The sequence below is a fragment of the Drosophila eugracilis genome, unplaced genomic scaffold, assembly GCF_018153835.1.
Source record: "Drosophila eugracilis isolate 14026-0451.02 unplaced genomic scaffold, ASM1815383v1 contig_1197, whole genome shotgun sequence".
In the NCBI taxonomy this organism is placed as follows: domain Eukaryota; kingdom Metazoa; phylum Arthropoda; class Insecta; order Diptera; family Drosophilidae; genus Drosophila; species Drosophila eugracilis.
The window spans coordinates 1,322,280-1,332,463 of record NW_024571981.1 but is presented as its reverse complement, the minus strand read 5'-3'; the positions used below and the strand labels follow the sequence as shown (position 1 = coordinate 1,332,463).

The window sequence follows — 10,184 nt, the reverse complement described above, 5'->3', positions numbered from 1 at the left end:
TATTGTTTGATTTTGGTTTATTTTTTATCTTTTTTATTTTGTTTTTGTTTTTTGTTAGGCAGGCCTGCTTCCATTTGTTGTTACAGCCAAAGGCCCAAAGTGCAGCAACACCGCACACGCTTGTCCGCAATTATCGGCGTGCTAATGGAGCATTGTGAGCATGATCATAAATTTATATCGTCCACTTCCTTATGGCAGACTCTAGACCATGACTCAGTTCGGTGAGGATCCCATTGTTTCAGATATATGGTTTCCAAGGGCACCAGTTCAGTTATGGAAAGGAATTCAATTGAAAGTACTCCCACACAAAGGCTCTTCCTTGATGGTAGAAAAATAATAGTTTTGAGGAATTTAATTAAAAGGTTTGTCTTAGAAACTGTACCATAAAATACTTACAAACTTATCTTGAATGGGTTTTCTCTTGAAAGTTTCAATCAACGAATGGCCAACTATGATAAGGTTTCCTTTAACTTTCAGCATATTAAGGTCATGTTGTTTTTTAAAACATAAATCGTTAAAAAACGTAAATCCTAATGTATATGAAAATATATAAAATATTCAATGAGTATTATCAACTTACCAATCTTATTAATGTTTTTCGGCCAGTCTTTCTAATTAAAATTAACCTTGACACGGTTCAAAGTATCGACGTAATCCGGATGCTACAATATAAAATTATCAAGATATAGTCTGAAAAATTAAGCACTAGCATTAACCCACCATTAGGATATTTGGCCTGATCTTAGTCCCCTTTACATTGATCACCAAATTGCGACCGGATCCCTTGGAGCAGTATCCAATGGCGTTGATTACAAAGTCATTGGTGATCTCCTCGCAATCACTCAAATCTATAGTATTCAGCTGAAGGCACTTCCGCAACAACCTCATCATTCCAATGTCCATCACATGACCGCAGAAGTCCAAACCAAAACGCTCCAGTTGACTAAGATCATTAAAGAACTTAAAGTGATCATCCTCCAGGATATCCGTGTTGCTAAATTGCAGTTCCTTGAGGCTACTCAGCTGTCCCAAACACCTGGCATGTTCATTGGTGATCTGAAACTGACCATTTAAATGCAGATAGGTCAGTTTGTTGCCCCGGTTCTGGGCCAAAACATTAAGGAAATTAATATTCAGCTCATTGGAGGTCATCCAGGTCTTCAATGTACATCGCTCCAGTTTTGGCAACTCGGCAATAATCTCGAAGTTGGTATCACAGCCCGAGAAGAAGAGCTCCTTTAAGTCTGTACAACTTTCGGCTATCTTCTGATATAGACTCTGATGCATCACCTCAAAGCAGCAGTCGTCGAGTTCTAATGTGTGCAATGATTTCAGAGGTATTCCAAAGTCCATAGAGTTCCATAATAAGCAGTCTCGAAGAACCAAGGTTTTAAGGTTTGGAAGACCACAAAGATTTTTACCTTTTTAAGAAAAGTTGTTTTAGATTCAAGAATCTTTTACCCTACAATGGAAACCCTTACCCGTATAGCAACCATTGACCAGCTCGAAAGACTCCAAATCCTGGTTGGACTGCAGATCAAAGTTAAGCACATCCTCTGCATCCAGGCACTCAATACTAACCCGTTTCAAATGAGTCATTTTGGTCATGATATTGCGATAGTGAAACTCATCGGTGGCATTAGAGTAATTGATCTCCTCCAAATTCGGACAATATTCCATTACGAACTCCACGAGCAGTGATTCTTTTTGGAAGGACGCACAGTCCACTTGAAGGACTCGTATAAAAGGTCCAGCAACCTTGAAGAACCTTATGAGCTCCGGCAGAGGCACTGTCTCCAGAGTTTCAATGTTCAAAATGTTTTTTTGAGCACGCGCCCAGCCCTCAAAGGCCAATCGAAACTTGGGGGCCACACAGGCCAGCAGCACTTTATCCGTCATTTTGGGCAGGAAGTCTAGAACCAGTCGGATGATGTCCTCCGGCAGATCCAGCAGACTGGTCATGCATGGCGGCGTCGTCTTAGGAGCAGGAGCACGGATACGGGCAGGACGAATAACACGAACAGGAGCAGCAGCCCTCACTATCCTCGTTTGGGGTTTTGCTTTTGGCATTTTTTCAGACTATTTTATTCTGTACGAAAATTTTGATACATTTTTGACTCTACATGACAATGTGATAAAGAATTTGAAACATAAAAACCTCTATTCAACATATTTCGATACTTTTTAAAACTTATATTTTGTAAACTTTAATTTACCAATAGCTTATAGTTATTACTATAAACACTTTACTTTATGAACCCATCATCTTTGTAAAGCTAAAGACGATTCCCATAAGCTTAACATATCCCTGACCCTGAGTATAATACTAATTCCCATGGGTCCAGGCACTTCCTACGGCTGACAGTGACCGTCAATAGTTTACGGCCGACAGCTGCGGGCAATTTTTCGCATTCCTCGATTATTCACCGTATAAACGAGTTTTCTTTTTGTTTGACAACAATTAATTGCATAATTGCCTGAATAAATGCATAAATCAATTGCCGCGACTGAGAAGTCGCCAAATGCTATATGCTACATATACTTATATATTTATTTATTTTTACCGGATATGTTTGAAGAATTAAGTTTCGGTTTTTATACACCTTTTTGTAATTCGCATTGTTTATTGTTGATGTGAAAACAACTTAGGCGTAATGGTAATGCCCTACAATTAATGAAAAGGGAAACGAATTCGATATGCGAACAGGGAAATTGCTATATATGAAATATATAGAGTATGCTGTTGAGGAACATGGATATAATATGGAATGATACAGCTGCAATTAATATGTTATAAACACATTTATTTTATACACATTCAATGGCAATTGCTAACATTGTGCTGCAAAATGGTTGTATATTCTATGATTATTATAGTTTTATGTTGGATCAAGATTTTGTTTTAATCTATATATAAATCTCTTTTATACACCTAGATCCAATGTGTTAATTGCATGGTGCCATCATGAGTCCTCTGGGTGTCCATGATGCTCATTTGACGCACCAACCGCTTCATCGAAGGCCGATGAATTGGTCTAGCACTCCCACTGGCCGTTATATCCAATGGTGTGCGCTCGTCAATTCGCGGAGTCGGCTCCCGAACCCTTCGGCTGTCTCTCAGCTCCAGCTCCACCTCAGAAGCATTATTGGAGGACCCAGCCAGGACATCCAGGTTTTCGTAAGACGGCGGCTGGGATAAAACATCCCTGAAAAAGATAAAGAAAATTTTTTAAAATTAGAATAATCTGAAAAAGAATCTTTAATTAAGACTTACGGCTTTTGAGCGCAGCTACAGCAATCTTTTAACTGCCAGTTCTTGCCAAACTCCTCGCCCTCCTCGATGGTCTGGGGCAGGCGATGATGCAGTGTCTCCGGTAACCGCAATCCTGTCATGCCGCCCAGCATTGAAACAAAGCCCATGATAACTAATGGTAGCTTAAGATTGTCCTTTCCCAAGTAGGTAACAAATGGTATGACGATGAGACCCAATCCTCCAATATAACTGGAAGCACCAATGCCAATGCCTCGAACTTGAGTGGGATACAATTCTCCGGCAAAGGGATAAATGATCAGGAAGGAGGCAGAAAGCAAGGGCCTTGGATATTAGATATAACACCAGGGTCTCATCTACAGCATCATCCGGCAGCATTACAGTAATCACACAAGCCACGCCACTGGAAAAGATTTAATATTAGTTTACAATTTGATTAAGAGAATAGATGAACACATAATTACCCCAAGATCATGGATAAGCTCAACGGCCATCTTCTGCCCCAGGTGTCCATGAAGTACCAGCAACACAAGTAACTTGGCAGCTCTACAACAGCTGACAAAAAGAAGCTCACATACTGATTGGTGCCCAGCGAAGGTCCATAGTAACTCAGACCCAGATAAACCGTCTCATTGGCAAACCAACTCAACGTGATCAGTATGGTCTTCAAGCGCATATTAGGGGTGCGACAGAGATCCCTTAGCCCTACATTGACGACCTTTTTCTTCTGCTTTTTGAGCTTATCCCGCCGTATTTGAGCTTCAAGCTTAAGATGCACAGCTTCTGGAAACTGTTTGCCGTTAACTCTAGCCATGCGCTCTAAAATCTTGAGAGCCTCCTCCAGGCGTCCCCGCATCAAGAGCCATCGCGGTGATTCCGGCATCACAAACATGTACAGGAAATAGGCGTAGAAAGGCAGTGAGGTTATATAGGAGAGACGCACCCAATCCCTTTCCAGATAAGTTACTAGGGACAGCAGCATGATGCCCGAAGTGTAGAAGGTGCAAGTCATAACTGTCACAAAGGATCTATAGTTTTCGCCCACCAGTTCCAAAGCTGCAAAGTCAAAAAGGTTAATAACATTAAATGGTAATATTCCCTACAAGTACTTCTCACATATTATGAAGGGTATCTGATAGACAGCTGGAATGGTTAATCCCACTATGACTCTGCTGCCAGCCCAAGTCCAGAAATCCTTGCTCAACGAAGTCATCAAACTGCCAGCTAACAAAGTGGCCAAGCAAATAAAATATGAAAGCTTTCGCCCAGCACGATCGTTAAGTAATCCAAAAAGATAAACACCCACGGGACCACCGGTGTTTAGGGCAGCCAATCCAATCGTGGGATATATATCCTGATCACACACTAAATCAAACTAAAAATGGAGATTTAATTGTTTCTCAGTTAGGTCATTTTAAACTTCTTTCTGAAGGTCATGCTTGGGAAATGAATCAAGCTTCTCCTAGATGAAGGATTATGTGGTTTTGATAATGGCTTAATAGTCCGTAACTTTCGCACATCAATCACAATAGAGGACCAAACGGTGCTCGTGTTGTATTCCCATCCCTGACTGCACTTGACCAAGGGCCAACTGGTGTTTGGTTCCATGATCATCAAGTCATCCTCTTCCCCTGATTCAAGCAGTTGCGTCCAATTGACTCCGTAAGTATAACATTTGCTGAAGACCAGTTCATCGTTATCCTTCAAAAAATTAAAAATAAGTGATGTAGATTAGTTAGTGAGACAATTAGTTAGTTAGTTTAAAAACTTATGAAAAACACTCTCTCAAACCAACATTTGTTTACTTTCCTCTTTCAACCCATTTCTTCATTTTTGTTACTCATCGAACAACCCTCGTATCGACCCTTAACCTCCGTCAACGCACAATCAATGAGCTGACTTGATTACCTTAGCCACAAGCACTCGTATGGCTGCAATTACTCACCACTTCCTTGGGTATGGCCAGCGTCTTTCTCTGCTCCAGCGGCAAGTCGAGTAGCTCCGGAATACGACACCAATAGTCATCCGGAGTATCAGCCATAAACAACTGATTAAAAGCACAAAAACCGCATGGAATGCAGGCGGGCAGGCAAATGCCGAAGACCAATAGCTTCTGGTACTTGCCAAACTCTCCGATTGTAGGCAGAAGGTCGTCCAGATCGAAGGCCTCCTGGAATACAAACAATGAAAGTTACAAAAAAACCAATAAAGACATCTCTCGGCTACATACATCCACCGATGGCTGGGATTCAGGCTTCTGTCGTTGTCGCAGCTCCGAAAGTTCATCATATTCGTCCCCATCGCTATCCACAATATCTGACATGGATACGCCGCTAGACAATCTTTGAGCTAGAAATGTTTATTCGCACTGCCTGGTTTAGCCAGCTCGCGGAAGCCATAGAAAGATCTAACAACTGTCAGATGTCTAGGGTTGAAAAAAAGAGCTAGTTCGGGTCAAAGTAAAAAGTTTACCACATGGGGGCGCATTTCATAATTTATAGTTTTGTTTATTCTTTAGTCGCAAGTTAGATTTAAATAGTTTAAACTAAAGTATTTAAATATTACACGTGAATTCAATCCTGCTCGAATTACGGCTAAGACGAGCCACTAATTACAGTTAGGCTTTGATATTACAAATAGAGAAAGGGTTTTAAAGTACTTCGTTTTGCGGCTCAGTACTTTTTATTGGGCTTTCAGATTTCCTCGTTTTCTTTCTTTTTTTTTTTTTTGGAATCGTTGCTAGAGCTGGGAAATGGACATTGCTAAACTTTACGTCTAAAGATTAACAGAACGGTGAACTATACAAAAGATGCTGCTTCAAGTCACTTTTTCAACTCCAACTCGTCTGCTGTTTACTGCTTAAAGATTATTGCGCGCTTCGTTTCTCCACGGTTCTTGCCTGATACAAATATATGTAATCGTAATTATAATAAACAGAAAACTGTCTGTGCTGGGCGCACAGCGCAGAAATCACACACACATTAGGCTTAAGTGTAAATTTGTGGCTACACATACAAAAATACATTCGCACGAGCTCCCTTCTTCTTGATTTTTGATGTTTAATCCACCTTAACCACACTGTAGATCTTGCGTATGAACCAGAAGCACGCGAAGAATCCGATTGTGCCGGTCATCAAGAAAAACAGGAATACCATTATAGCCGTGTAGCCGAAATACAGGAACGTCGAGGCACTGTCCTTGATCGAGAGCTTTGTCACAAAGTAATGGCAGCAGTAAATGAAGAGATAGACAGCAGTGAATCCGGACGTTAAGAAGGAGCGCCACCACCAGTGATAGTCCTCTGCACACAAGTGGAAGTAGCACAGCAAAATGGTTGTCTCCGAGCACGTGATAACCAGGATGACAAAGACCAGGAACAGAAAGCCGAACATATAGTATATCTGGCTGGACCACAGCGAGCTCAGGATAAAGAACAGCTGAATAAAGATGCAGCCAAAGGGCAGAACGCCACCCATGACAATGCCAGGAATAGGCTGAGTGTAGATCGATTGGTCGGGTATCTGGCGAGGAATCTGGTTGGTACGAACTGGATGCTCCAGAGCCTAAAAATATACAAATCATGTAAAGTTTTGGGCTTACATTTGGAAGTTATTTATGTACTTACGCGTTTGCGGAACCCAAAGTAAGCTCCAACAAATGTCAGTGGCACTGAGACGCCAAACCAAAGAGCAAGTAAGGCAATCAGCGTGCTAAATGGCACAGCTCCAGAGCTACTTTCTCCCCAAAGCACGAGGTTCATTACGAAGAAGAGTGAGAAGACCACACTAAAATGTATAAAAACAGGAAAATTTAAATAGGAACTTAAAATGTAACATTAATGTTATAGAAAACTCACCCAGGGCAAACGATCGAGGTTAGGATGACATTACTCTTCCATTTCAGACCTCCGAAACTCTTGTAAATACGCGCAGACACGTAACCAGCTGGAGTTCCCAACGAAACAAAGAGGACCATGGAACAGGTCATCAAGGCACCGCGATTTGCTGGGGACAGGAAACCCAAGCACGCAAAGGCTAAGGTGATCATGGCCATCACCAGAACCTGTGCACCGGAACCAAGGAACACTGACAGCAGCATACCTTTGCGCGGCGGTCTAAAAACATCTCCATGGACAAGCTTCCAGCCGAACTCTTCCTGTGCATCCTCGCCGCTATCCATCTGATTATAGCGGGCAATATCTTTGTGCAGAGTACGCAGCATAATCATGGCCACCATGCCACTCAAAAAGAGAACAATTACCAGGGAGTTCAGAATGGAAAACCATTGGATATTTGTGTGTGGCATGGATTCCAAGATGTAATCCCAACGGGACGACCATTTGATCGAATCGTTTTTCACAAATTTCACACTATACGTATACACTATGGTAAGTTGCTCTCCAGCCTTCAACGAGTTCTCACTAATTGCCAGCGGTTCGGTGCTCAAGCAGTTGATATTAACTGGATCAGGGTGCTTGATCGATTTAGGTGACACTTTAACAGAGATAATGCGTCCACTGTTGCCGAATTGGATTCCCCAATCCTCCGATTGACCGCTATGATACGTTATCTCCAGATCCACATGATTGAAGGGATAATAATGCATCGGCTGGTTGTATGCGGGGTTGATTGGACAGCCATCGCCATCACTGCGAACAAGACACCCCATTGGGAATCCAATTCCGCAGTATTGTTTGCCATTCTCCAGTGGATAGCACCAGGTCACCGGCATGTTGTCCACAATCCAGTGGTGTTGATAATTCAAACTGATGCCCTTTTTAAGAACCATCATCTTGCGGTTATCAACTGGATCATCACCTTTGTATGTTTTGGCACAGGCCTATAATACAAGATAATTATTTAAGGTGAGCCCCTTAAATAAAAATAGTTTTCAAACTTACCTTCGCACATTGCTGATTCTCTAGGAATTGAATTTTATAGGGGCCTGGGCGGATTCGCTCGCCGAACACCACCTGTCCCAGATTCTCCACTGGAGAGTTGGACTCCTCCCCTAAGCAAAAGTCGAAGTGATGGTATTCATAGGGTATTACCGATTCTTCGGTGTTTAATCGGTTCACGTACAATAAGATTTCCGACTATTAAAGAAAAGCAACAATAATGTACAACAATCGGAAATTTGTATTATCTTTTAAAATTATAAATTTTTAAGTGGATACTATTTTAAATGGCTATAAGAAATATGAATTATCCTTGATAAGTTAAAACATTACAACATTCCGGATTGGAGAACAACTTTCAAAAAAAAAAGAGCGTTAGGGTTCCATACAATCCATCTAATCTGGAAACTTGTTGATAGTTGAAAATGACTGAAAGTGAAACACCTCAATTTATTTTTATCGGTAAATATAACTGTTAATTAAAGGGCTCATAAGACGATAAGTCTTTTAGGCCTTATCTACCTAAAATAATTAAAGTTTAATTAAAAAGTTATATTGCAACTCTGTCTGTCTATTTTGTAATAAAAGGGTTATTCAACACATAAAAAATGTATTAAATTAAAGAAAACTAAATACATTTACCTAGGCTTGTAATGGAAGAAAGTATAACTATTTTAAATTACAGAACACTATTATCTACTAATGGCTAATTGTAGTGGTGATCAACATTATCATTATCAGTTGTGATTCATAGGAATGTAATCCCATAATTTATATCTTAAGAAACAACTTTCTCCTGTTTTGATTTCAATTTGAAAAAGGTTCTTTAAGTAAAAATCTAAATAGTAATAGTAATAGTTTTTCTGCATAGACCACCAACTTAGTTCTTAGTTCAAGCTTCAAATATTATAATAAACTCTTTCCAGATACTACGTCAGTGACCAAGTACAGATCAAAAGCCCAAGAATTCAACCTGCATTCATGTGACAGCTGAACCAACATTAGAAGTACCATTTTCTGCTTTTGGAAGCGTGTTTGGGATAGCCAACGACAGCAGAAGTGGAGATATGGACCCGTCGTATAGCTAGTAACTAGCCTTATCAGCGCTTCCGTTCCTGACCGCCATTAGACGAATATATCACCATTATACACCACTATTTCCACTGGCATTGGTAATTGTTGCGGGCGTAAGACAAACACACCCACTATGTACGAGTACATACATACACATGTACGCACATACATATGTACAAACCTTGCATGTGGAGGAGATATCGGTTTTCTTGCAGAAATTAACCGGCGCCAATCCGGGCAGATAGAAGGCCTGTGACGGGGTCCCCAGGTGCAGAAGGACGACGCCCAGGAGCGGCAGAAGTCCGGAAAGCAGGATCATCTTAATTTTGCGGCGGCCAACGGACGGCAGGCCTTCTTTCTTTTTTATTTAGTTGGTATCTACAGCGTGGCCGTTGTCAGCGACACACTCTTACACTCCCGGGATCGACGGGCCTAGAACAAACCGTACTGGCTGATTATTTTTCGGAATATATGGAGTTTTTCGAGTGTTTTTACTACGTTTCCTCTTTTTTGCCGAACGTCAGCACTGTAATAGCGTTGCCACCTAATCCAGCTGACTGTGCTGCCAATTATTCTTGAAGCCTGGCAATATCAAACCAGGGATAAGCACCGCCAAAATCCTTAAAAACTTTTCGTTTTAATTTGACTTTTACAATTTTATTAAAAACCAAAGCAACAGTATTTTTTTTTAAATATTGATAAGTGAGTACCAGAGGTGCCTTTTATAAATATATTTATGAATTCAAATATAATACAAAACAAACTTTTTAAATATATATTTTTATATGTTTTACATGAATTCAAACTTAACGTTTGGTTTATAGGAAAGCGTCTACATTTTGGTTTATAAATTGGTAGTATTCCGTTTATTTCTTGATATCACTGTTTATAAGGAATGTAACGTTTTGATACTAAATTGGGTTAATTTCTTAAAAATGTTTA

General features: G+C 40.5%; 3 protein-coding genes across 4 annotated transcripts; all 3 read right to left on the bottom strand.

The window, feature by feature from the left end:
* On the bottom strand, positions 1-2,259 carry LOC108115431 (probable disease resistance protein RPP1). Its single transcript, XM_041818281.1, has 4 exons — positions 1,482-2,259; positions 581-1,421; positions 397-530; positions 1-318 (listed from the first exon to the last, which is right to left on the bottom strand). Exons 1-2 carry the CDS (start codon positions 2,068-2,070, stop codon positions 712-714), a joined length of 1,299 nt encoding a protein of 432 aa, XP_041674215.1. The 5' UTR covers positions 2,071-2,259; the 3' UTR covers positions 1-318; positions 397-530; positions 581-711.
* A 339-nt stretch (positions 2,260-2,598) lies between these two features.
* LOC108115513 (carcinine transporter) lies at positions 2,599-5,687 on the bottom strand. Its single transcript, XM_017227010.2, is given in 8 exon segments — positions 2,599-3,206; positions 3,275-3,591; positions 3,593-3,674; positions 3,736-4,327; positions 4,388-4,646; positions 4,790-4,972; positions 5,217-5,441; positions 5,502-5,687. Coding segments are annotated over 8 exon segments (2,025 nt in total). The 5' UTR covers positions 5,595-5,687; the 3' UTR covers positions 2,599-2,932.
* A 70-nt stretch (positions 5,688-5,757) lies between these two features.
* On the bottom strand, positions 5,758-9,817 carry LOC108115514 (transmembrane 9 superfamily member 2). Of its 2 annotated transcripts, none has more exons than XM_017227011.2 (6): positions 9,738-9,817; positions 9,424-9,674; positions 8,172-8,366; positions 7,128-8,110; positions 6,897-7,056; positions 5,758-6,834 (listed from the first exon to the last, which is right to left on the bottom strand). In XM_017227011.2, the coding sequence occupies exons 2-6, from the start codon at positions 9,559-9,561 to the stop codon at positions 6,331-6,333; spliced, it is 1,980 nt and encodes a 659-aa protein (XP_017082500.1). In that variant the 5' UTR covers positions 9,562-9,674; positions 9,738-9,817; the 3' UTR covers positions 5,758-6,330. The 2 variants fall into 2 exon arrangements, with proteins under 2 accessions (XP_017082500.1, XP_017082501.1); XM_017227012.2 differs by having other exon boundaries at positions 9,741-9,763.
* Positions 9,818-10,184: the final 367 nt, after the last annotated feature.

Bases quoted from the DNA above. Each gene is read 5' to 3' on its own strand.
- LOC108115431 (XM_041818281.1), bottom strand. From the start codon at position 2,070: ATGCCAAAAGCAAAACCCCAAACGAGGATAGTGAGGGCTGCTGCTCCT. The intron at 1,422-1,481 runs GTAAGGGTTTCC...TTTCTTAAAAAG, and splicing joins GGTCAATGGTTGCTATACGG to GTAAAAATCTTTGTGGTCTT.
- LOC108115514 (XM_017227011.2), bottom strand. From the start codon at position 9,561: ATGATCCTGCTTTCCGGACTTCTGCCGCTCCTGGGCGTCGTCCTTCTG. The intron at 8,111-8,171 runs GTAAGTTTGAAA...CTTGTATTATAG, and splicing joins AGAATCAGCAATGTGCGAAG to GCCTGTGCCAAAACATACAA. The intron at 7,057-7,127 runs GTGAGTTTTCTA...TATACATTTTAG, and splicing joins ACCTCGATCGTTTGCCCTGG to TGTGGTCTTCTCACTCTTCT.